The 27857-nt window shown below is 44.5% G+C and overlaps 1 protein-coding gene across 1 annotated transcript; it reads left to right on the top strand.

The window, feature by feature from the left end:
* Positions 1-13835: 13835 nt before the first annotated feature.
* On the top strand, positions 13836-27612 carry LOC141110501 (interferon-inducible GTPase 5-like). The gene is made up of 2 exons (XM_073601881.1): positions 13836-13964; positions 20247-27612. Exon 2 carries the CDS (start codon positions 20262-20264, stop codon positions 21468-21470), a length of 1209 nt encoding a protein of 402 aa, XP_073457982.1. The 5' UTR covers positions 13836-13964; positions 20247-20261; the 3' UTR covers positions 21471-27612.
* The last annotated feature ends 245 nt before the right edge of the window (positions 27613-27857 follow it).

Here is a 27857-nt window from a genome sequence, read left to right as displayed (position 1 = left end):
TGGGTGGAGGAGCAATTTGCTCCTGCCTTTTGCGGGAGGATGCCCCCATATATAAATGGTGCATGTATGCCCATCATTAGAAGTGGGTGGATGAAGGGAGGTATTCTAATGGTGGGCATACCCACCGATCAATATCTTTTTTTCGTTCAGCCCACAGGCTGCATGAAAAAAAAGTTTACAATATATGCCCAACAAGGACCAGCAACGTACTGGTATGTTGCTGGACTTTGAGTGGTTATACCAGAATGATGCCTGCAGGTTTAGGTATCATCTTGGTATCATTCTTTTCAGCCAGCGGTCGGCTTTCATGTAAAAGCAATCCTAGTGGCTAATTAGCCTCTAGACTGCTTTTACAAGCAGTGGGAGGAAATGCCCCCCCCCCACCATCTTCCATGTTTTTCTCTGGCTCTCCTGTCCCAACAGGGAACCTGAGAATGCAGCCAGTGATTCGGCCAGCTGACCATAGAGCTGATCAGAGACCAGAATGGCTCCAAACATCTCTATGGCCTAAGAATCCGGAAGCTACGAGCATTTCATGACTTAGATTTCGCCAGATGTAAACAGCGCCATTGGGAAATTGGGAAAGCATTTTATCACACCGATCTTGGTGTGGTCAGATGCTTTGAGGGCAGAGGAGAGATCTAGGGTCTAATAGACCCCAATTTTTTCAAAAAAGAGTACCTGTCACTACCTATTGCTATCATAGGGGATATTTACATTCCCTGAGATAACAATAAAAATGATTTAAAAAAAATAAAAATGAAAGGAACAGTTTAAAAATAAGATAAAAAATCAAAAAATTAATTAAAAAAAAAAAAAAAAAAAAAAAAAGCACCCCTGTCCCCCCCTGCTCTCGCGCAAAGGCGAACGCAAGCGTTGGTCTGGCGTCAAATGTAAACAGCAATTGCACCATGCATGTGAGGTATCACCGCGAAGGTCAGATCGAGGGCAGTAATTTTAGCAGTAGACCTCCTCTGTAAATCTAAAGTGGTAACCTGTAAAGGCTTTTAAAGGCTTTTAAAAATGTATTTAGTTTGTCGCCACTGCACGTTTGTGCGCAATTTTAAAACATGTCATGTTTGGTATCCATGTACTCGGCCTAAGATCATCTTTTTTATTTCATCAAACATTTGGGCAATATAGTGTGTTTTAGTGCATTAAAATTTTAAAAAGTGTGTTTTTTCCCCAAAAAATGCGTTTGAAAAATCGCTGCGCAAATACTGTGTGAAAAAAAAAAATGAAACACCCACCATTTTAATCTGTAGGGCATTTGCTTTAAAAAAATATATAATGTTTGGGGGTTCAAAGTAATTTTCTTGCAAAAAAAAATAATTTTTTCATGTAAACAAAAAGTGTCAGAAAGGGCTTTGTCTTCCAGTGGTTAGAAGAGTGGGTGATGTGTGACATAAGCTTCTAAATGTTGTGCATAAAATGCCAGGACAGTTCAAAACCCCCCCAAATGACCCCATTTTGGAAAGTAGACACCCCAAGCTATTTGCTGAGAGGCATGTCGAGTCCATGGAATATTTTATATTGTGACACAAGTTGCGGGAAAAAGACAAATTATTATTTTTTTTTTTTTTTTTTTGCACAAAGTTGTCACTAAATGATATATTGCTCAAACATGCCATGGGAATATGTGAAATTACACCCCAAAATACATTCTGTTGCCTCTCCTGAGTACAGGGATACCACATGTGTGAGACTTTTTGGGAGCCTAACCGCATAGGGGACCCCGAAAACCAAGCACCGCCTTCAGGCTTTCTAAGGGCGTAAATTTTTGATTTCACTCTTCACTGCCTATCACAGTTTCGGAGGCCATGTAATGCCCAGATGGCACAAACCCCCCCCAAATGACCCCATTTTGGAAAATAGACACCCAAAGCTATTTGCTGAGAGGTATAGTGAGTATTTTGCAGACCTCACTTTTTGTCACAAACTTTTGAAAATTGAAAAAAGAAAAAAAAATACGTTTTTCTTGTCTTTCTTAATTTTCAAAAACAAATGAGAGCTGCAAAATACTCACCATGCCTCTCAGCAAATAGCTTGGGGTGTCTACTTTCCAAAATGGGGTCATTTTGAGGCGGTTTTGTGCTATCTTGGCATTTTATGGCCTTCAAAACTGTGATGGGTAGTAAGGAGTGAAATCAAAAATTAACGCTCTTAGAAATCCTGAAGGCGGTGATTGGATTTCGGGGCCCCGTATGAAGCTAGGCTCCCAAAAAGTGCCACTCATGTGGTATCCCCATACTCAGGAGAAGCAGCAGAATGTATTTTGGGGTGTAATTCCACATATGCCCATGGCATGTTTGAGCAATATATCATTTAGTGACAACTTTGTGCAAAAAAAAAAAAATTGTCACTTTCCCGCAACTTGTGTCAAAATATAAAATATTCCATGTACTCATCATGCCTCTCAGCAAATAGCTTGGGGTGTCTTCTTTCCAAAATGGGGTCATTTGGGGGGGTTTTGTGCCATCTGGGCATTTTATGGCCTTCAAAAATGTGATAGGTAGTGAGGAGTGAAATCACAACTTTACGCCCTTAGAAATCCTGAAGGCGGTGCTGGGTTTTCGGGGCCCCGTACGCGGCTAGGCTCCCAAAAAGTCCCACACATGTGGTATCCCCATACTCAGGAGAATCAGCAGAATGTATTTTGGGGTGCAATTCCACATAAGCCCATAGCCTGTGTGAGCAATATATCATTTAGTGACAACTTTGTGCAAAAAAAAAAAAAAATTGTCACTTTCCCGCAACTTGTGTCAAAAAATAAAATATACCATGGACTCAACATGCCTCTCAGCAAATAGCTTGGGGTGTCTACTTTCCAAAATGGGGTCATTTGGGGGGGGTTTGTGCCATCTTGGCATTTTATGGCCTTCAAAACTGTGATAGGTAGTGAGGAGTAAAATCAAAAATTTATGCCCTTAGAAATCCTGAAGGCGGTGCTTGGTTTTTGGGGCCCCGTACGCGGCTAGGCTCCCAAAAAGTCCCACACATGTGGTATCCCCGTACTCAGGAGAAGAAGCAGAATGTATTTTGGGGTGTAATTCCACATATGCCCATGGCATGTTTGAGCAGTATATCATTTAGTGACAACTTTGTGCAAAAAAAAAAAAAAAAATTGTCACTTTCCTGCAACTTGTGTCCAAATATAAAATATTCCATGGACTCAACATGCCTCTCAGCAAATAGCTTGGGGTGTCTACTTTCCAAAATGGGGTAATTTGGGGGGGGTTTGTGCCATCTTGGCATTTTATGGCCTTCAAAACTGTGATAGGTAGTGGGGAGTAAAATCAAAAATTTATGCCCTTTGAAATCCTGAAGGCGGTGCTTGGTTTTCGGGCCCCCGTACGCGGCTAGGCTCCCAAAAAGTCCCACACATGTGGTATCCCCGTACTCAGGAGAAGCAGCAGAATGTATTTTGGGGTGTAATTCCACATATGCCCATGGCATGTTTGAGCAATATATCATTTAGTGACAACTTTGTGAAAAAAAAAAAAAAAAAAAAAAAATTGTCACTTTCCCGCAACTTGTGTCCAAATATAAAATATTCCATGGACTTAACATGCCTCTCAGCAAATAGCTTGGGGTGTCTACTTTCCAAAATGGGGTCATTTGGGGGGGGTTTGTGCCATCCTGGCATTTTATGGCCTTTAAAACTGTGATAGGTAGTGAGGAGTAAAATCAAAAATGTATGCCCTTTGAAATCCTGAAGGCGGTGCTTGGTTTTCGGGGCCCCGTACGCGGTTGGGCTCCCAAAAAGTCCCACACATTTGGTATCCCCGTACTCAGGGGAAGCAGCTGAATGTATTTTGGGGTGCAATTCCACATATGCCCATGGCCTGTGTGAGCAATATATCATTTAGTGACAACTTTTTGTAATTTTTTTTTTTTTTTTTGTCATTATTCAATCACTTGGGACAAAAAAAAAAATATTCAATGGGTTCAACATGCCTCTCAGCAATTTCCTTGGGGTGTCTACTTTCCAAAATGGGGTCATTTGGGGGGGTTTTGTACTGCCCTGCCATTTTAGCACCTCATGAAATGACATAGACAGTCATAAACTAAAAGCTGTGTAAATTCCAGAAAATGTACCCTAGTTTGTAGGCGCTATAACTTTTGCGCAAACCAATAAATATACGCTTATTGACATTTTTTTTACCAAAGACATGTGGCCGAATACATTTTGGCCTAAATGTATGACTAAAATTGATTTTAATGGATTTTTTTTATAACAAAAAGTAGAAAATATCATTTTTTTTCAAAATTTTCGGTCTTTTTCCGTTTATAGCGCAAAAAATAAAAGCGGCAGAGGTGATCAAATACCATCAAAATAAAGCTCTATTTGTGGGGAGAAAAGGACGCAAATTTCGTTTGGGTACAGCATTGCATGACCGCGCAATTAGCAGTTAAAGCGACGCAGTGCCAAATTGTAAAAAGTGCTCTGGTCAGGAAGGGGGTAAATCCTTCCGGGGCTGAAGTGGTTAAATTGACTGCCTAATACACCAACAAAAAAATGCTTGTACTATTTATTTGAGGATTAGTGGGTCACTGTGTCCGCATGGTTCATTGCTATGCCTTTTTAGAATAAAGGGCATCCCTCCAGCGCATGTAACGGGCATTGGTGCATGTTACTGCAACACACTAGTGAATGGGCCCTTATTGCCCTCAGAATTTGTGCTGCATCCCCTTACCAGCTCTCTGAAATGAACCCTGTATACCTAATCCAGTCTTTCTCAGAATGTTACAATTCCAGAGTGTCTCCTCAGCTAAAAAACTGATAAGACAGCTGAGAATTTATGCCTTTGCAAGTAAGTCACAGTTTAAAAAAAATAAAATTAAATAAAATTGTTTTAGGGGTTTATAGAGTAATTGAGTACAGAAAATAAAATATCCGGTTGGTATTTTTTATTCCTAATACAAGTAATTATTCCTGCTAGAATTCTTTTTTGTAATGACCACTAAATCGTGTTTTTTGCTACTTGTTTGCTGTGATGGTGGAAGGGTTTGAAAGGCTTAAAAATGACACTGAGGCCCTGGGATCTGAGATGCTGAAAAGACTAGTGAACTACTAAAGACAGGGGGGCGGTGGCGACCACCCCAATCCACGCATCCAGCCCCTAATCTACATGCGGGGTGGATGCGACGCATGGATTTCAATGTGTTCTTTTTTTTTTTTTTGAAGCACATGATTAGAGCCCGAGGCTCCAATTGGCTTCAAAAAAGTGTGGGCTCAGAGCGCAGAGCACCATGCACCGAGCCCCCCCCCCACACACTTGTGTAACAATAGTGAATTAATATTCGCTATTGTCTTCCTGATTCTCCTGCTGGCCAATCAGGAAGCAGTTCCTAAGACTGGATTGGCCAGGGAATCTTAGGACTCCCGGCCAATTGGGTCTCAGTCAGGACCCACTTCCTGTTTGGCCTGTAGTATAAGCAATGGCCCTGGAGCGAGAAGCTGCAGCCCGGATCTATGTCTGCCTGATCTGTCTCCTTCCTAAGGTAAGGAGGCCTCTGATCGCCGCCCCCCCCCCCCCCCAAAAAAAAATATTGCACAGCCGCCACTGCTGAGGCCCTGGGATCTGAGATCCTGAAAAAGACCGGTGAGCTACTAAAGACAGAGGGGTCGATTTACCAAAACTGGAGCCCTCAAGATTTTGGGGCAGCTGTGCATGGTAGTCAATCAGCTTCTAACTTCAGCTTGTTCAATTAAAGGGGTTGTAAAGGCTTGAGTTTGGTGAAAAAACACCTTGCAGTCACTGCACCCCCCCCCCCCCCGTTTTACCTACCTGAGCCCCGAATTTCTGTCGTCGCGTCCCCGCTGTCCCTCTCTCCACGGGTTCCCGGCTCTTGATTGGACAGATTGATAGCAGCACAGCCATTGGCTCCCACTGCTGTCAATCAAATCCAATGACGTGAGCATCGGGGGGGGAGGGGCCGAGTCCTGCATTCGGCCTCTATGGATGCCTAATGCTGGACTCGGGAGCACGCCCGCAAGGTAACCCCCTCGAGAGAGCGATTCTCCAAGGGGGTTATCTAATGCAGGGAGGAGCCGCGATAGCCACCGAGAGACCCCAGAATTGGATGTTCGGGGCCACTCTGTGCAAAACGAGCTGCACAATGGAGGTAAGTATGATATGTTTGTTATTTAAAAAAAAATAAAAAACGATCCTTTAGTATCACTTTAAGCTAGGACAATAAAACCTGGAAGCTGATTGGTTACTATACAGAGCTGCGCTCTCCAGGTTCAGTAAATCAAACCCCCCCAGCAGTTACCTGCAAAATACAAGGTGCCTAGCACATGGGGGCATCTAACTGATTGGCTTCTAATCCTGGCATTTTAGTGCACCGGGGAGGCACCAGTGAAGCATCCAGCAGCTGCAGCTTGTCAAAGTCTATGACAGACTGAACTAAGCTGTGGCTGGACAAGACTGAACGCTAAAACTGGTTGATAGCCATATTTAGGGCCCTACGCGTTCAGGGATGAATGCTAGATTAGTTTCGTACGAATCGAAAATTTGTGAGGATCCGAAATACGAATTTGTATGCATACGAATTTTGTGCGAAATACGAAATTTCGTTTTTGGACTTCGGATCCAAATTCTGTTACAGAATCGGACAAAATAAGAATGCTCGTTAATTACAATTATCCGTTATGATGAAGTTAAAAACCCCAGGAAATCAGCACAGCACAGGGATGGTGGGAACCCCTCATAATGATAAATTCTTCATAACGAACATTCGTAATTGTTACGAAAAGTTAACGAACCTAAAAGTTAAAAACCCAGGAAGTCAGCACAGCACAGGGATGGTGGGAGCCCCTCATAATGGGCACAGCGGGTGTACAGACCTAGGAACTCAGTACAGGGATAGTGGGAACCCCTCATGATGGGCACAGCGGGTGTACAGACTCAGGAACTCAGTACAGGGATAGTGGGAACCCCTCATGATGGGCACAGCGGGTGTATACAGACCTGGGAACTCAGCACAGGGATGATGGGAATCTCTCATAATGGGCACAGCGGGTGTACAGACTCAGGAACTCAGTACAGGGATGGTGGGAACCCCTCATGATGGGCACAGCGGGTGTACAGACCTGGGAACTCAGCACAGGGATGTTAGGAACCCCTTATAATGGGCACAGCAAGTGTACAGACTGAGGAACTCAGTACAGGGATAGTGGGAACCCCTCTTGATGGGCACAGCGGGTGTACAGGCCTGGGTACTCAGCACAGGGATGGTGGGGACCCCTCACAATCATAAATTCATCATAACGAACATTCGTAATTGTTATGAAAAGTTAACGAACCTAAAAGTTAAAAACCCAGGAAGTCAGCACAGCTCAGGGATGGTGGGAGCCCCTCATAATGGGCACAGTGGGTGTACAGACCTGGGAACTCAGCACAGGGATGGTGGGAACCCCTTATAATGGGTACAGCGGATGTACAGACCTGGGAACTCAGTACAGGGATGGTGGGAACCCCTCATGATGGGCACAGCTGGTGTATACAGACCTGGGAACTCAGCACAGGGATGGTGGGAACCCCTTATAATGGGCACAGCAAGTGTACAGACTCAGGAACTCAGTACAGGGATAGTGGGAACCCCTCATGATGGGCACAGCGGGTGTACAGACCTGGGTATTCAGCACAGGGATGGTGGGGACCCCTCATAATGGTAAATTCATCATAACGAAAATTCGTAATTGTTATGAAAAGTTAACGAACCTAAAAGTGAAAAACCCAGGAAGTCAGCACAGCACAGGGATGGTGGGAGCCCCTCATAATGGGCACAGTGGGTGTACAGACCCAGGAACTCAGCACAGGGATGGTGGTAACCCCTCATAATGGGCACAGTGGGTGTACAGACCTGGGAACTCAGCACAGGGATGGTGGGAACCCCTTATAATGGGCACAGCAGGTGTACAGACCCAGGAACTCAGCACAGGGATGGTGGGAACCCCTTATAATGGGCACAGCAGGTGTACAGACCCGAGAACTCAGTACAGGGATGGTGGGAACCCCTCATGATGGGCACAGCGGGTGTATACAGACCTGGGAACTCAGCACAGGGATGGTGGGAATCTCTCATAATGGGCACAGCGGGTGTACAGACCTGGTAACTCAGCACAGGGATGGTGGGGACCCCTCATAATGATAAATTCATCATAACGAACATTCGTAATTGTTACGAAAAGTTACGAAAATTCATATTTCGTACAAATTCAAATTGAATTTCAGACACAAATTACGAAATTCAAATTAATTCTAATACGAAACAGAAGGAAAAGAAACAAATTTATTGACGGCGCACATGTCTAATGAATGCCCAGAATGCCGGCAATCAGGTAATCTGCGTTTTGGGCATTCATCCGTGAACGCATAGGGCCTTAAACGCAAGTACCAATCAGTACAGCTCCACTCTCTAGTGATGTACTGACTATGCTCATGGCTCTCCCACTACCAGTTTTAGATTTAGGCATACTTTATGTTAGAGTTACCTATTTTCCCAGCTGACGCTACAGGGAGGGAGGTAGCCATGGGGACCCTTTAGAATTTTGCTATGGGGTCCTATGATTTGTAGTTACACCCCGAAGCTGAACTAAACTTAAAAAGGCTCCTCCCATCCTGCCATTTATATGGGTACTAACTCCACCCATTATATCACTGCAGGAAGCCTTTGTCTATGGCTACTTTCACACTGAGCGCTGCCAAAACGCCTGCAAATGGCAGTGACGCTTTGCGGGTGCTTTTAACCCTTTTTCGGCCACCAGCGGGGGTTAAAAGCGCCCCGCTATCGGCCAAAAAGCGCAGCTAAAACGATGGTAAAGCGTTGCTTAAACCGCCGACGCCCCCCGCCCCATTGTGAAAGTGCCCTATTCCCAGTTGCAATACTATTTTTGGAACAGAGCCCCCTAGTGGCCGACTAGCTAAGTCCACCTGCCTACAGCCCTGCAATCTATTTTAACCCCAAGGCCTCATGCACACAGGGAGTTAGAAAAAAACAAGCTGCAAAACCACAGCCATTGCCAGGAAAAAGCAGCTGTAAAAAAACGTGCTTTTAGTAGCTTTTTGCATTGGCGTTAATGTACATTTAGCCGTGCTAGCTTTAACCGCTTCAGCCCCGGAAGATTTTACCCCCTTCCTGACCAGAGCACTTTTTGCGATTCGGCACTGCGTCGCTTTAACTGACAATTGCGCGGTCGTGCGACGTTGTACCCAAACAAAATCGACATCCTTTTTTTCCCACAAATAGAGCTTTCTTTTGGTGGTATTTGATCACCTCTGTGGTTTTTATTTTTTGCGCTATAAACAAAAACAGAGCGACAATTTTGAAAAAAACACAATATTTTGTACTTTTTGCTATAATAAATATCCCCCCTTTTTTTTTTTTTTTTTAAAAAAGCTAATTTTTTTCTCGGTTTAGGTATGTATGTATTCTTCTACATATTTCTGGTAAAAAAAAATTGCAATAAGCGTATATTGATTGGTTTGCACAAAAGTTATAGCGCCTACAAAATAGTCGATAGATTTATAGCATTTTTATTATTATTTTTTAAAATTTTTCTAGTAATGGTGGCGATTTTTATTGTGACTGAGACATTATGGCGGACACGTCGGACAATTTTGACACATTTTTGGGACCATTGGCATTTATACAGCGATCAGTGCTATAAAAATGCATTGATTACTGTAAAAATGTCACTGGCAGGGAAGGGGGTTACCCACTAGGGGGTGATCAAGGGGTTAATGTGTTCCCTGTGTGTGTTCTAACTGAAGAGGGAGGGGACTGACTAGGGGAGATGACAGATCGCTGTTCATACTCTGTATGAACACACGATCTGTCACTTCTCCTGGCAGAGAAGCGGAAACTGTGTGTTTACATACAGAGATCCCGGTTCTCGCCGCGTTACGAGCGTTCGCGGAAGCCCGGTGGTGATCGCGACCGCCGGGCACTCGCATCAGCTCTGGGGGCGAGCAGCGGGTGCGCCCCTAGTGGCCGCCTTAGGAGCCGACGTAACATGACGGCGATTTGCCTGTACGTGCCACTCTGACACACTATAACTGCGGCGATTGGTCGGCAAGCAGTTAAACAGTGCTTCTCTGGGCTCCCATGGGTTCCCCATGGGAGCCCATTTATTTTAATAGAAGTCGCACAACAAGTCGGATCATGATGATCCGACTTGCAGTGCGGTTTGTGCGCTGAGGATTTTGAAGGGGAACCCTCGTCAAAATGAAGTAAAAAAAAAAAACTGGCATGGGGTTTCCCCCCCCACAAAACCATACCAATATGGATTTTGAGAGGAGCCCCCACGCCAAAAAAATGGCGAGGGTTCCCCCCCAAAATCCATGCCAGACCAAAATCTGAGTATGCAGCCCGGCAGGTCAGAAAAGGGGGGGGGGGGGGCGTCTCTCTGCGCCCCCCCCCCCACTCCTGGACCATACCAGGCCACACGCCCTCAACATGGGGGATGGGTGCTTTGGGGTTGGGTGGGGGGGCGCAGAACGATGGTTCCCTTTCAAAATCCTCATCATGATCGGACTTGTGGTGCGACTTCTATTCAAATCAATGGGCTCCCATAGGGAACCATTGATTTTGACATGTCAAAAAAAAAAGACCTTTTTACAGCTGTAACGTCTGACGCCGCTAAAAGCAGCTGTAAAAACACCCCGTGTGCACGAGGCCTAAAAAAGATATAAAATTGTCCAAAAGGATATCCTCATAAAAAGAAGAGTAAATAAATCCCCCTCCTGCTTCCCGCAGAAGGTTCAATAGAAACTATCCAACATTCGACCCGTGTGTATGACAGCCGGTCTGACAGCAGCCCAGCCCCTGATCAGCACTCTCAGCCAATGACATTGCAGGCAGGAAGTGACTGTGAAGAGGCTGCAAGAGATCAGCAGACTAAAGCCTAGTACACACGGGCTGAATGTCGGCCGGCATCAGCCGGTTCAAACAAAACCGGCTGACATTTGACCCGTGTGTATGGCAGCCAGGTCTGACAGCAGCCAGCTCCCAATCAGCGCTCTCAGCCAATGGCTGAGAGTGCTGCCTGGAGTGTTCTGGCGTCCCTCCCCTGTCAGAATAGAACAGCAGGAGAGATCGCTGTACTGACATTGGATTGTTGGTATAGCGGTTCCAAGCTGAGTTGTCCATTTTTATTTCATTCAACCCGCTGGGTGGAACAAAAAAAAACTAGTGGTGTGTACCAGGCTTAACCACCTCAATGCCGGGCACTTACACCCCCTTCCTGCCCAGGCCATTTTTCCAGCTATCAGCGCTGTCACATTTTTGAATGACAATTGCGCGGTCATGCTACACTGTACCCATGTGAAATTGTTATAATTTTCTTCACACAGATAGAGCTTTCTTTTGGTGGTATTTAATCACTCCTGGGTTTTTTATTTTTTCCTAAAAAAAAAAAAAAGACCAAAAATTTTGAAAAAAATAAAGTTTTTCTTAGTTTCTGTCAGTAAATTTTGTAAATAAGTAAATTTTCTCCTTCACTGATGGGCACTGATGAGGCAGCACTGATGGGCACTGACGAGGTGGCACTTATGAGGAGGCACGAATATGCCACACTTATGGGCACTGATATGTGGCACTGATGAGCACTGATAGGCGGCACTGATGGGTGGCACTGGTGGGCACTGGGCACAGATAGGCGGCACTGATGGGCATTGATGGGCAGCAGTGATGGGCATTGATGGGCAGCACTGATAGCCAGCACTGACTGGCATCACTAGTGTCCACTGATTGCTGACAATTTTGGGCACAGATTGGTGGCAATTGTGGGCACTGGTTGGCACTGATTGCTGACAGTGGCATTGCTGGCACTGGTGGGCATTTAATTGTAGTCAGAGCACTGATGATCAGTGCCCTGATTACATCCCTAGATGTCCTCTGTGAGGAGATGCCGCTGATCGGCTCTCCTCGCCTCACACTCTGTCAGTGTGAGGCGAGGAGCACCGATTACCGGCATCTCCGTGTTTACATGTGACCGGCTGTGATTGGACACATCTCATCACATGCGGCTCTTTACACAGATTGGGGTGTTGCTAGGACACGGTGCGGCCGCGATCGCCACGCTGTGCGCCCCCGGGGGTGCACGAGAGCGGTCGTTCTGGGAGGCCGTCATATGACGGGCGGGCGGCAAATGGTTAAAGAAAAAACTTCCTTTTCTGACATTCGTCTATAATAAGGCTTACCTATAGATAGTGTCAGTGGTGGCACTTTCATTAGGGGTGCACAGGCGCCGCCCCCCCCCCCCTATTCGTGCGTCTAGCCCCCTGATCTACATACCGTGCGCCGGACTATGGATTCCAATGCGCGGGGGGTTTGAGCCTCTAATAGGCTTTAAAAGAGGATCTGCTCGGAGCGCAGAGCACTGCATTCCAATCCCACCCAATTGTGTGACAATGGTGAATACATATTCCTGCCCGCCAGTCCTTCGGATCCGGTGGTTTCCGCTGCTGCTGATCTCTCCGGTAAGCGGCGTAAAGGATCGGATCCAATGGACTGATGGGCAGGAAGTCGAGTGAGGACAAGATGGCCTCCACTCAACTCTATGCCCTTGGAGGACCGGAACGACGCCAGACGTCACTTCCACCCTTCAGCCTTAAAGGGCCCTTTTTTTTTTTTTTGTCTAAAAATAAAACGACATTATTATTTTTTAATTTTTTTTTTTTTTTTTTATTGCTTTTAAGTGTAAATGTGAGATCTAAGGTCTTTTTGACCCCAGATCTCACATTAAAGAGGTCCTGTCATGCTTTTTTTCTATAATGTTTACATTCCTTGTAATAGGAATAAAAGTAATCACATTTTTTTTAAAAGGGACGGTGTAAAAAAAAAAAAAAAAAAAAGAAAAAAGGAAAATAAATAAGAAAAAAAAAATTAAAAACAAGTTAGAGTGCCTTGCCTTCCGAGCTCATGTGCAGAAGCGAACGCTTACGCAAGTCGCGCGCACATATGTAAACAGTGTTCAAACCACACATGTGGCGATCTTTGGAGCACTAGATCTCCTCTGTAACTCTAAGCAGGTAACCTGTAAAAAAAATTTAAAGCGTCGCCTATGGAGATTTTTAAGTGCCGTAGTTTGTCGCCATTCCACAAGCGTGTACAATTTTACAGCGTGACATGTTAGGTATCAATTTACTTGGCGTAACATCTTCTTTCACATTATATTTAAAAAAATTGGGCTAACTTTACTGTTTTCTTATTTTTTTTTATTCAAAAAAGTGTATTTTTTCCCCCAAAAAATTGCGTTTGGAAGACCGCTGGGCAAATACAGTGTGACATAAAGTATTGCAACAATCTACATTTTATTCTCTATGGTCTCTGCTAAATATATATATATATATATATATATATATATATATATATATATATATATATATATATATATATATATATATATATATATATATATATATATATATATATATATAAACGTTTGGAGGTTCTAAGTAATTTTCCAGCAAAAAAAAAAAATGTAACTTGTAAACAACAAATGACAGAAATAGGTCTGGTCCTTAAGTGGTTAAACGAAAATCGTTCGTTCTGTTCCCCTACGAGAAAAATTTTGGAGTTTGCCCAGTTGGGAATTTTGCGTACGAGAAGTCGGAATCGGCTGTGAAAAGCTGTGTACACAGTGTACGAAAACCGTACGAAAGTTCCTCGGACTGAAATGTCCACGTGATTTTATTATAGTGTGTACGAGCCGTTAGGGTTTGCATCTGCTCTCTAAATATTAATAGCAAATCACTGTACTGCACACACACATCTCAGCCTCTCCCTAAAAGGGCCCCCCCCCTCCCTACGACAACCTACACAAGTCCCGCCCCCTTTGTGAGCTCACACCCAGTTTGCTATACTAGGAAAATGAAACTCAGATTGCAGCCCAAGCAGAGTGAATGAGACGGAAGTGCAAGAGGGGAGAAAAAAAAGCAGAATATTATCAGGTATGAGTTTTACGATTATGAGGGTTTTATCATTAGCATGCCCTTTAAACATCATATTAAGTGGTCCTTGTCTATAACTGCCAGCAAAAATAACAATATTTGTACAGCCATTACCATCCGCTCAGCTGTTAACTGTTATTTGCAATAGGAAAACGACAGTTACACAGGTCTAAACATAAAGGGAAAGTGACACCTTTCCGCACAAAGTATAAGAGCAAAGGAAGCGCTTCTTCTAGATGATAGTTAACACTTGTTGGACTTCAACTTGTATAGGAGGCAAGGACAGGGGTGGACTAACAACTCATGGGGCCCCCGGGCAATAGGAGAAAATGGGGCCCCCGGGCAATCGGAGAAGATTATGGGGCCCCCGGGCAATAGGAGATTATAGGGCCCCCAGGCAAGAGGAGAAGATTATGGGGCCCCCAGGCAATAGGAGATTATGGGGCCCCCAGGCAATAGGAGATTATGAGGCACCCCAGGCAATAGGAGATTACGGGGCCCCCAGGCAATAGATTATGGGGCCACACAGTATACACATACATACAGTATACACACACAGACACACAATATACACACACAGAATACACACACACACACACTGAAAAGGTCCTGGAGAGGGGGGGGCAGCTATAATCTTGGGATTTTTAAAAAACACAGATTTTTACACACTGTCCCTGGTTTTATTGAGGCTGGCAACCCTGATGGGGCCCCCTAGTGGCATGGGGCCCTCGGGCAGTGCCCGAGTGCCCGAATGGTCAGTCCGCCCCTGGGCAAGGAGCAGCGAGGTGGATTTACTAAAACTGGAGAGTGCAAAATCTGTTGCAGCTCTGCATAGAAACCAATCAGCTTCCAGGTTTTTTTGTCAAAGCTTTATTGAAAAAGCTGAAGTTAGAAGCTGATTGGCTACCACCATGCAGAGCTGCACCAGATTTTGCACTCTCCAGTTTTAGTTAATCAACCCCAATGTGTTCAGCAAGCTTCGGGCAGCTTTGTTGAAGCTTTCATGGCCCGTTTCCACCTGTTGCTCCCTTTGAAGAGCGATCCGCACTAGCATTCAGAAACATGACACCTCAGAGCGACAAAGGAAGTGCCGGAAGACTTTCCTCTGCCATTGCATTGTGATGGCCGATCCAACAGAGAGCAGATTGCTTTATAATGCTTAAGCCTCGTACACACGATCGGATTTTCCAACAGGAATTGTGTGATGACAGGCTGCTGGCTGAAAATCCGACCGTGTGTACACTCCATCAGACAATTGTCGGATTTTCCGCAAACAAATTTTGGATAGCAGGTTTTAAAATTTTCCACGGACAAATGTGTGTTGTTGAATTTTCCAATCTTGTGTACACAAGTCCATCGGACAAAAGTCCAGAGTACAAACATGCATGTTCGGAAGCAAGGACGAGCCAGAAGTGGTCGGTCTTGTAAACTAGCATTCGTAATGGAGAATTAACATTCATGACGTGGAAAATTATGAGATCTCGAAATGCAGCGCACAATTCTCTTCTTCTTTAATGGGATAATAATGAAGCTGCTTTGCTGGTGATACTGATGGAGTTATTGCAAACGAATTTTCAAAGGCTTTTTTTTTTTTCTAGTGATATCAAGAATAATATTATTATGCTTTTTTTTTTCTTTTATTTGGTTAAGTTACCACAACACCATTATCCCGTAGTTTTTAAGATCAAAGATACAACTATGTTGGTGTCCCTTGTTAATTTTACATTGTATTTTTTAAAATGTAACTTCCTACTCCCAAACTGTCATTTGAAGTAAAACACATAGCCAAGTATTATTCTCCACAATTTTTTTTATTGTGCATTAAAAAAAGAAAACAAATAAAATTAGACATGCTATCTGCCAATAGAATTTAACCAAAAAGTTCATTCTATGCATCCAAAAATATAGAAAATAAACCAAATCAAATCATTATTATTCAACCAAAAAAATAATGTCAAAGCAATAACTCCAAGGCCAATAATAAATAACACGTTATCTCCTCCCATTCCGCAACATGGCTGGTTGATGAACGGCCGTTCAGGAACGAACTGAAAAGTGCGAAATGAAAAGTGCAAAATGAAAAATGCGAAAAGAAAAGCGCAAATCAACGCTCACCAAACTTCTACAGAAGGATCCCGAAGGGTGGCGCTAAAGAGTTGAAAAACAACCTAGTACATCACTTCTTGTGTGGCCGTGTGTATGCAAGACAAGTTTGGGCCAACGCCCTTCGGACAAAATTCGCCGGTTTTGTTGGCCAACAATCCGATCGTGTGCACGAGGCTTTAGGGTTGTCACCTCATCCCTTTAAAACCGAAAAACCGAACACATATTAATTATACAGGTTCTGTGGCTGATTAAGGTGGTAATTAAACTCACTTGGTGCCTTATCTGCATTACATTCACCTCAAAACCTGTGTAATTCATATGTGTTCGGTTTCAAAAGGATGAAGTGGGAACCCTAATAATGCCGTCACTGACTGTGTGTCCCCAATGATTAAAGTCTCAATGGGTTTATATCTCAACTTGTGGCCAGCATACACTGTATTGTCAAAAGTATTGGGACGCCTGCCTTTACACACACATGAACTTTAATGACATCCCAGTCTTAGTCCGTAGGATTCAATATTGAGTTGGCCCTCCCTTTGCAGCTATAACAGCTTCAACTCTTCTGGGAAGGCCATCCACAAGGTTTAGGAGTGTGTCTATGGGGATGTTTGACCATTCTTCCAGAAGCGCATTTGTGAGGTCAGCACTGATGTTGGATGAGAAGGCCTGGCTCACAGTCTTCGCTCTAATTCATCTCAAAGGTGTTCTATTGGGTTGAGGTCAGGACTCTGTGCAGGCCAGTCAAGTTCCTTCACCCCAAACTTGCTCATTCATGTGTTTATAAACCTTGCTTTGTGCACTGGTCCAAATCATTTGGTGGAGGGGGGATTATGGTTTGATGGTTGTTTTTCAGGGGTTGGACTTGGCCCCTTAGTTCCAGTGAAGGGAAATCTTAAGGTGTCAGCATACCAAGACATTTTGGACAATTTCATTCTCCCAACATTGTGGGAACAGTTTGGGGATGGCCCCTTCCTGTTCCAACATGACTGCACACCAGTGCAAAAAGCAAAGTCCATAAAGACATGGATGTGCGAGTTTGGGGTGAAGGAACTTGACTGGCCTGCACAGAGTCCTGACCTCAACCCGATAGAACACCTTTTGGAACACTAGCGTCCTTACAACCAATCACATGCTTGTCTGAGCACTCACAGGATTATGGTATTTCCTCTGTCTAGACCCGCTCCGCCTGCACCTAAGGCCTTGCTACTGGGCTCTCAGGGCTCCCAGCTATGGTTTTAAGTGTGTGAATTAAAGATGGACTTTGATGGGGTCTCTAATTTATTATTTATTATTGTACAGGATTTATATAGCGCCAATAGTTGGCGGAGCGCTTAGTAATGGGGAATGTTATGTAAGGGGGGACTTCGGTGGAGATTCTGATGTAAGGGGGGCTCTGATGGGGACTCTGATGTAAGTGGAGACTGTTAGGGACCCTGATTAAGGGGGGGGGGGGGGCTGTGATTTAAAGGGGCACTGATAGAGACTTTGATGAAAAGAAATTTGTTTGGGGAACCCTGATCTAAGGCTGGATTCACACCTATGGCATTTTTAGTGCTTTTTGCACTACAGAACGTGTTCCATAGGAAACCATGTTAAATGGACTGTAGTGCAAATCTGCAAAATGCAAAAAGCACTAAAAATGCATAGATGTGAATCCAGCCTAAGGGGGGGGGGGGGGGGCTCTGATGCAAGGGAAGAATTTTTATGGGGATTCTGATCCAAAGGAGTCTCTATTAGGATCCCTGATGTAAGGGGAGACTCTGATGGAGACTCTGATGTTAGGGCAGACTTTAATGGGATCTTGAATGAAAGGGGCGCTCTGATGGGGACCCTGATGTAAGGGGGAGACTCTGTTGGGGACTCTAATGTAAGGAAGGGGCCTGATGCAAGGGAAGATTTTTTGGAATTCTGATGCAAGGGAGACTCTAATGGGGACCTTGAGGTAAGGGGGGACTCTGATGGGGATCCTGACATAAGGGAAGGCTTTAATGGGATCTTGGATGAAAGGGGGCTCTGATGGGGACCCTGATGTAAGGGGAGTCTCTGATGGGGACCCTGATGTAAGGAGAGTCTCTGATGGGGACCCTGATGTAAGGGGAGACTCTGTTGGGGACTCTAATGTAAGAGAGGTCTCTGAATTAAGGGGGGCACTGAAAGAGACTGATTTAAGAAAAATTTGATGGGGACCCTGATGTAAGTGGGACTCTGATGTAAGGGTAGACTATCATGGGGATTGTCATGCTAGGGAGTCTCTAATGGGGACCCTGATGTAAAGGGGGACTCTGATGTAAGGGCAGACCTTAATGGGAACTTGGATGAAAAGGGGGACTCTGATGCAAGGGAAGAATTTTTATGGGCATTCTGATCCAAAGGAGTCTCTAATAGGGACCCTGATGTAAGTGGGGACTCTGATGGGGACTTTGATGTAAGGGCAGACTTTAATGGGATCTTGAATGAAAGGGGCGCTCTGATGGGGACCCTCTTGTAAGGGGAAACTCTGATGGGGACCCTGATGTAAGGGGGAGACTCTGTTGAGGACCCTGATGTAAGGGGAGTCTCTGATGGGGACCCCAATGTAAGCAGAGACTTTGATTGGGACTCTAATGTAAGAGAGGTCTTTGAATTAAGGGGGGCACTGAAAGAGATTGATTTAAGAAAATTTTGATGGGGACCCTGATGTAAGGGGGACTCTGATTTAATGGGAAGACTATTATGGGGATTGTGATGCTAGGGAGTCTCTAATAGGGACCCTGATGTAAAGAGGGACTCTGATGTAAGGTCAGACCTTAATGGGAACTTGGATTAAAAGGGGGACTCTGAAGGGGACCCTGATGTAAGGGAGGAACTTAGAGGGGCTAAAGTTTTGTTTCAAGTAAAAATGTATTTATTTGTTTACAAAACTGATTTTTTTGGCTCTTGAATATTTCTAAAATATACCATGCGGCCCTCATACCAAAAAGTTAGGAGACCCCCTGCTTTAAAGTACTGTATATGTAAAGTGTATCTGAACAACACATAGTGGGAGATTTACTAAAACTGGGCCGTGAACTGTCGCAGCTCTGCATAGAAACCAATCGGCTTCCAGGTTTTATTGTCAAACCTTCATTGAACGAGCTAAACTTAGAAGCTGATTGGCTCCCATGCACAGCTGCACCAGATTCTGAATGCTGCTGTTTTAGTCAATCAACCTCAGTGCATCATAAACAATCTGCACTAAAAAAATAAAATACTGTTTCCAACTTTGTTTCAAACTTTATCCCATCTCAGTACTGCAGACTTCTTTTAGTCATATCCTGTCTACATGGACTTCAGTGATGGCTGCGTAGTATTTCTCAGGAAGGTGATATCAGTGGACCATGCCTATACAATGTACGTGGAAGCTAATTGTCTTAATGTTTATAGAATATGTAGCACCCTCTTGGTAGGTAGGTGCTAGAGATAGGATTTTGTAAGATAAATTTAGGCAGGCCTGGCTGGCAGCCAGTCCTGTTTGTTTTGATCTGATCTGGGCTGGGAGCGGCTCAGGGGTAGGGTTGCCACCTGTACGGGTTTCTCCTGGACAGTCCGGTTTTTGAATGATGTGTTCGGGTTTTCATCTGCTCCAGACCCGGACACGTCATTCCCCGGTGCAGTCCGGTCTGAATGATAAGTCTCCACGATCATCTGTTGCATGTCTCCCCTCCCCGCCGTCCCTGCAGCCTGTCTCACACACACAGCAGAACGAAGCTGCCTCCTCACCCTCCTCCTCATACACACACAAGAGGAGGGGGAGCAGAATCACAGTATATATAAAATAATATGCAAAGTGGTTGGAGGGAAGCTTCAGAATGATTCAGAATGAAGATTTTTGTTTTACAAATTATGACTGCAGTTCCTGTTTAAGAATAGTATTAGCCTTTACTTCCACTTTAACGCGTTAAAGCTTATATGAGATTTTAGGGGAGTCTCTGATGGGGACCCTGATGTAAGGAGAGTCTCTGATGGGTACCCTGATGTAAGGGGAGACTCTGTTGGGGACTCTAATGTAAGAGAGGTCTCTGAATTAAGGGGGGCACTGAAAGCTTTAACGCGTTAAAGCTTATATGAGATTTTAGTGATTGTGTTTATGTAAACTTTAAATGTTACTTTAAAAAAATATATTTTTTAATCAAACAACTTTTTTTATTTTCTATTTAGAATAAATAAAATCAAATGGATTCCAAAGAACTGTACTATGCCTTGCCTAAAAACCAACTGCAAGAGATGAAAATGGCCTTTGAAAATGGGGATTTTTTACAAGCTGCTGAAAACGTCAAGAAATGCATTGTAGGAATCGACGACATCCCGCTGAATATTGCGGTTACTGGAGAATCGGGCTCCGGTAAGTCCACCTTTATCAACGTCATCCGCGGTCTGGGGGATGAGGATGAAGGTTCTGCAAGGACCGGAGTCGTTGAGACAACAGTGGTGGCCACACCTTACTCACACCCCCGTCATAGAAATGTGAAATACTGGGACCTTCCAGGCATGGGGACAACACGTTTTGATCCAAATGAATATCTGGAATTAGTTAAGCTGACTCAGTTTGACTTCTTTCTCATCATCGCATCAGAGCGCTTTAGAGATTGTCACATTCAATTAGCCCGGGCCATCAACAGCATGGGCAAGAAGTTTTACTTTGTCAGAAGTAAAATTGATGCTGATTTGAACGCCTTCAGAAGACACAGAAAGAGCAACTACAACGAGGAACAAATACTTAGGGAAATTCGAAACAACTGCATTAAGGGACTCCATGATGGAGGAATCATGTGTCCTCAAGTCTTCCTTCTTTCGTGCTTGGAGCTGGAAAAATATGACTTCTACCCCCTGCAGAAAACTTTGGAGAATGAGCTTCCAAGTCACAAGAGGCATGTGTTCCTTCTATCTTTACCCAACATCTACTTCCAAGCCCTGGAGAGTAAAAGAGATGCTTTTAGAAACCAGATATGGAAACATGCTCTTGCCTCGGCAGGAAAAGCCTCAATCCCAATTCCGGGATTCTCGGCTGATAGCGATATTGACCTCTTGGTAAACACTATAAAGGTATACAAGGAAGCTTTTGGACTGGATGAAAGATCTCTTAACTGTCTGGCTACGATGTTTGATAAGGACATCCAGGACTTGATGTCTGTGATCCAAAACAAGCTGGTCTTGCAGGAAATTACATATGATCTAGTTGTCAACTTGTTGAACAGACGAGAACTGACTGCAGCGGCACTCAAGGTAACGGAATATGCAGCTGGGACAGTACCTCTGTTAGGAAGTGTGGCTGCTGGAGCGGTGGCCTTTGGTACAGCATTTTGGTTGCTCTATAGCTTCCTGAAAGACATTGCTGATGATGCCAGGAGAGTCCTTTCAAGGGCATTGGAGAATACTGTTTAACATGGACCTGATGCTGCTGAAACATTTTGCTCCTTAATCAGCTTATGAAATGATCTAATATACATTATTTTCAAAAATATTTATATTTTTATAATTACTGAAGGATTGAATCTTGACTGAGGGTGTAGCCTATTGTGTCTATTTAAAAATATCCATTCACATGTCTACATCTGCCTACCTCTAAACATCCACTGCCCATCTTAGCAAACCCTACTTTCTTTATCGTCCATCCAAATATTCCATTATGTTATTTGCATAATACTCCTTTTGATAGGGACACTGGGGATGACTCTTTAATAAGGTTCTAGCCCAGGGTTATCCAAGCTTGCTAAACAAAGGGTCCGTTTACTGTCCTTCAGACTTTAGTGGGGCTGAAGTAGGGCCAGTGATAGTAGGAAATGTCTGGGCATCCAGTGGGAGTAAACAATACCGTATCTTTGGTGTCAGTGGGAGGACTAGTGTCCCATCTTTGGTGCTAGTTGGAGGACTAGTGTGCTATCATTGGTGTCAGTGGACGTAATAGTGCCCTATTGTTAGGCACCTTTCACACTGGGGCAGTGGGGGCATCAGCTGTAAAGTGGCACTATATTTAGTGCGACTCTACCGTGGTTTTAGCGGCGCTATTCGGCCTCTAGCGGGCCGGTTTTAACCCCCGCTAGCAGCCGAAAAGGGGTTAAAACTGCCCGCAAAGCGCCGCTGCAGCAGTGCTATGCTGGTGGTATAGCCGCGCTGCCCCATTGATTTCAATGGGCAGGAACTGTTTAGGAGCGGTGTATATACCACTCCTTCACCGCTCCAAAGATGCTGCTAGTAGGACTTTTTTTAGCGTCCTTCCAGTGCACCGCTCCAGTGTGAAAGCCCTCGGGGGTTTCACATTGGAGAGACTGCAGTGGCTGTTTCAGGGCGCTTTGCAGGCACTATTTTTAGAGCAGTTGCGCCTGCAAAGCGCCCCAGTGTGAAAGGGGTCTTAGTGTTAATTGGAGGAATAATGGCCCATCATTGGTGTGAATGGAAGGAATTCTCCCCCATCCTTGGTGTCAGTGGGAGGAATTGTGCCCTTTGGTTGGTATCAGCAGGAGGAATAGTGGCCCATTCTTAATGCTGTACCAATGGAGGGAATTATGTCCCATCTTTGGCATCAGTGAGAGGAATTGTACCCTTTTTTATGGTCAAATGGGGGGGAAAATGCCCCATTGTTGGTATCAGCAACAGGAAGTATGCCCCATTGTTGGTGTCATTGGATGGAATAGTGCCCCAAGGGCTGGATAAGGCAAGCAAAGGGTCGCATCCAGCCTCTGGATGGCAGTTTGGAGACCACTGGTCTAGCCTATGATGTTTATTTTAGGTTATCTGTTCATATCTCTATACTGGTCTACCTCCAACTCTCCATTCTCCATCTTAGCAAAGTCTTCCTTTTTTATTGTCCATTGAAGAACACAGGAATTCTGAGAATTCTTAGATTGTCAGGCTATAATAGCTGCCTACAGGAGACACTGGACACTCCAACAGTCTAAAGCTGGCCATACACTCATGGACATGTGGCTGGTTCAGCAGATTGGATGAATTTTGATTAGTATGCATCAGTCCCCACGTAACAGAAGCTGATTGTTTGATCAACTTCTATCAAAAGGACATGTTGGAAAATTTCCCTCAATGAGCAGCTGCAGCCAATCTGATACGGCTGCTGATCAGTGTAGCGGGAGCATAACGTTGCGCCCGGGCCTCAGAGTCATAGAGATAGCCGGGGACCATCTGTCCCTCTGAAATCTCTATGGCTAGCTTCCGCCGGCGGTGGATTCCTTTTCCGGTTCGCCGATTGTACGGGCGACCTGGGAGAAGCACCGGAGGGTGACGGGAGGGGGGGGAGACGTCCCCTCCTACTGCCTGTAAGAATGATCAAGAGGCTGAACAGCCACTATGATTGTTCTTACGGTGAAGGGAATCGCCGGCGGAAAAAAATTATAGCTGCAGGCATCATTCAGATATCCCCACTGAAAGCCCAGGACGTCTTTTGGCGGCCGGCGGTCGGCAAGAGGTTAATGGATGCCAAGAAAAAAAATAACAGAACAGAAAGTACAAAATTGTATTTGCTTTATGGTCCATTGAGAGACACAGGAATTCTTATAATTCTTAGATTGTTGGAGAGTTTGGTGTCTCCTGTAGGCAGCAGTATAACCTGATAGTCTAAGCTTTCTCAGATCTCCTGTGTCCATCAATGGACTCTTATGCCCCGTACACATGATCGGAAATTCCGCCAGCAAAAGTCGGATGTGAGCTTTTGGTCAGAAATTACGACAGTGTGTATGCTCCATCGTACTTTTGCTGGCAGAATTCTAGCCAGCAAAAAATTGAGAGCAGGTTCTCTATTTTCCCGTCGGAAAAAGTTCCTATAGGGAAATTCCGATCGTCTGTATGCAATTTCGACACGCAAAAAGCGATGCATACTCGGAAACAATTCGATGCATGCTCGGAAGCATTGAACTTCATTTTCTTGGCTCATCGTAGTGTTGTACGTCACCACGTTCTTGACGGTCAAAAGTTCAGAGAACTTTTGTGTGACCGTGTGTATGCAAGCCAAGCTTCAGCGGAATTCCGTCAGAAAAACCATCCAAGTTTTTTCTGACAGGAATTTTGATCGTGTGTACGGGGCATTAGAAAAGTACAACAATCTTATTATTTTCTGTTACATATTCTTCCCAGCAGAATTCTAATTTATACCATTCTGTTTTCAATAATATATTTATGCCAACTAACAACTAAAAGAGAAGCTCCAGGCTCCCCCACCAACAAATTAAAAGTCAGCAGCTACAAATACTGTAGCTGCTGACTTTTAACCACTTCAGTCCGAGAAAGATTTACCCCCTTCCTGACCAGAGCATTTTTTGCTATTCTGTACTGCGTCAACTTAGCTGACAATTGCGCGGTCGTGCAACGTTGTACCCAAACCAAATTAACGTCCTTTTTTACCCACAAATAGAGCTTTCTTTTGGTGGTATTTGATCACCTCTGCAGTTTTTATTTTTTTGCGCTATTAACAAAAAAAAGAGCGACAATTTTGAAAAAAAGGCATTATTTTTTACTTTTTTGCTATAATAAATATCCCCAAAAAATATATAAAAAACTAATTTCTTTCACAGTTTAGGCCGATATATATTCTCCTACATATTTTAGGAAAAAAAAATCACAATAAGCGTATATTGATTGGTTTGCGTAAAAGTTATAGCGTCTACAAAATAGGGGATAGATTTATGGCATTTTTATTATTAATTTTTTTTTTTTTTTTACTAGTAATGGTGGTGATCTGCGATTTTTATCGTGACTGCAACATTATGACACATGGGACACTTTTGACACTATTATGGGACCATTGTCATTTATACAGCGAACAGAGCTACAAATAGCCACTGATTACTGTATAAATGACACTGGTAGGGAAGGGGCTAAACTAGGGGGCGATCAAGGGGTTAAGTGTGTCCTAGGGAGTGATTCTAACTGTGGGGGGGATGGGCTCACTACAACATGACAGAGATCACTGCTTCCGATGACAGGGAGCAGTAGATCCCTGTGAAGTTTCTAGGCAGAATAGGGAAATGCCTTGTTTACATAAGCATCTCCCCGTTCTGCCTCTCCTTGCCGAAGTCGCGGACCGCCGGGGTACATCGAGTTTGCAGGACCCACGGGCACGATCCCGCAGTGGGCACGCATGTGCCCGATAGTCTGCAAATTCAAAGGGAAGCACAGGTATGCCCATTTGCCTGCCTGTGCCATTCTGCTACTCTTGAACCTCTGTTTTTTTGTAAAAAGTTGAATTATACTGATATAGGACCCCACCTTTTTTGATTCAGATGAGTCGGTGAATCACCCGCGGAAACCGCAGAGGAATGTAAAACCATATACAGTATAGTGCCATTGATTCCCTGTTTTGGTTTTTATGGTTTTAAATCCCCAGCCTTGCTTATTCTGGTATTGCTAATGTTGTTATATAAACAGGGCTGGTGCAAGGATTTTTGACACCCTAGGCGAAACCTAATTTTGCCGCCCCCCCGACTCCAACCCTTTTTCCCTGCCCATGTAAACCCCAACTTTTTAATGAAGTGCACATCAAATGCTGCCTCACCAGCGCCCATCAAATGCTGCCTCATCAGCGCCCATCAAATGCAGCCTCACCAGCGCCCATCAAATGCAGCCTCACCAGCGCCCATCAAATGCAACCCTTTTTCCCTGCCCATGTAAACCCCAACTTTTTAATGAAGTGCCCATCAAATGCAGCCTCACCAGCACCCATCAAATGCAGCCTCACCAGCGCCCATCAAATGCAACCCTTTTTCCCTGCCCATATAAACCCCAACTTTTGAATGAAGTGCCCATCAAATGCAGCCCACCAGCGTCCATCAAATGTAGCCTCACCAGCGTCCATCAAATGCAGCCTCACCAGCGTCCAACAAATGCAGCCTCACCAGCGCCCATCAAATGCAGCCTCACCAGCGCCCATCAAATGCAGCCTCACCAGCGCCCATCAATGCAGCCTCACCAGCGCCCATCAATGCAGCCTCACCAGCGCCCATCAAATGTAGCCTCACCAGCGCCTATTAAATGCAGCCTCACCAGCGCCCATCAATGCAGCCTCACCAGCACCCATCTAATGCAGCCTCACCAGCGCCCATCTAATGCAGCCTCACCAGCGCCCATCAAATGCAGCCTCACCAGCGCCCATCAAATGCAGCCTCACCAGCGCCCATCAAAAGCAGCCTCACCAGCGCCCATCAAAAGCAGCCTCACCAGCGCCCATCAAATGCAGCCTCACCAGCGCCCATCAAATGCAGCCTCACCAGCGCCCATCAAATGCAGCCTCACCAGCGCCCATCAAATGCAGCCTCACCAGCGCCCATCTAATGCAGCCTCACCAGCGCCCATCTAATGCAGCCTCACCAGCGCCCATCAAATGTAGCCTCACTACAGTCCTCCGACACCACTGCGCCTCTGACACTATGTGCAGACGGAGCTGCGGCTGCCTGCTGATGCTGAAACTTAGTTGCTGGCTGCAGAGAGAAGAGAGTAGGAACACCAGTGGCCAGGCACCCTAGGTAGTTTGCCTAGTGGTAGCACCAGCCCTCTATATAACGGAAAGTGATTTTATATCAACATATTTACACTCAGGAGCAAATTTTTTACATAGAATATTGCATACAGGTGGTTATTATTTACTGATGTACTTTGCAAACTGCATGTAACTGACACTACCTGTATTAAATGTATATTAAATACATCTTTGCATTACTATGTCTTTATGACCGAAGTTATTACCCCATCCCCAGCCCTTTTTCCAGACAACTCACAGTAAGGAGAAGTATGGCCATACTTCTATGGGTCGCAGGAGCACATTTAGTTCTGCACTCCTGTGACCTAGATTCAGCTGGCAGCAGGCTAAAGTCTGCTACTGACCGACATCACAGAGCTGGTCCAAACTCTGCAGGGATCCCTACAATGCTGTCGGGATCTGCCCAGATGCCTGACCAGGAGTTGGTTCAGCCTCTCAGCACACTGCTGAGAGTCTAAGGCAGCTGCTTCCGGCCCCCAACACAGTTCAGCACTCCAGTGAGTACGGATGCACCGATACTAATATCAATATCGGTGCCGATACCGAGTATTTGCACAAGCATCGGTACTCATGCAAGTGCAAGATACCTGAAATCGATACTTTCGGCTTGGTTCTTTGAGCTGTCAGTAGGTCTCTGCTGTTGACAGCTGAAGTGTTAAAGAAGTCCGGTAATTGGAGCTGTCAAAAAAAAAAAGCAGCCAAATGTTTATTAACAACATTACTTAACTGCTGAAACACTAAAATAAAAAGAAACATTGTTTCTTTTTGAATCTTTCTGTTTCTTCATCTGCAGATCAAAGGGATGAGCAAATGTTCCTCTGTTTCACCCCTTATAAACCATTAATTTACTCTAATCGGCCTTAATTAACTCATTATTCTCCTCCATTTCATTTATTTTTTTTTCACGTCTATTTTATAAACGAAAACAATTAAAACTTTTTTTTTTGTTTGCTTTGTTAGTGAATATTTTTACACATATATATTAACATATATTTACACATTTCACATTGAAAAAGTGCAAAATAAAAAAATCTGTTTATTTAATTATTTGTAAATATTTTTTCAATGCTTTGTACCATTGCTGAAGTGAAAACAAAACCGTTGCGGTAGGTATCGGTAATTGGTATTGGCGAGTACTAAAAAAAAAAGTATCGGTACTCGTGGTAAAAAAAAAAAAAAATGGTATTGGTGCATCCCTACCAGTGAGCACTGTAGGGACAGAGCCCAGAGTGGACTGGAGAACTGAGAGATCAGTGGTCTTTGATCACTCGGTTCTTGGTATAGAGCCA

This window comes from Aquarana catesbeiana, linkage group LG10, assembly GCF_042186555.1.
Source record: "Aquarana catesbeiana isolate 2022-GZ linkage group LG10, ASM4218655v1, whole genome shotgun sequence".
NCBI lineage: Eukaryota > Metazoa > Chordata > Amphibia > Anura > Ranidae > Aquarana > Aquarana catesbeiana.
The sequence above is the reverse complement of the archived record's forward strand: the minus strand, read 5'-3'. Positions and strand labels throughout refer to the sequence as shown.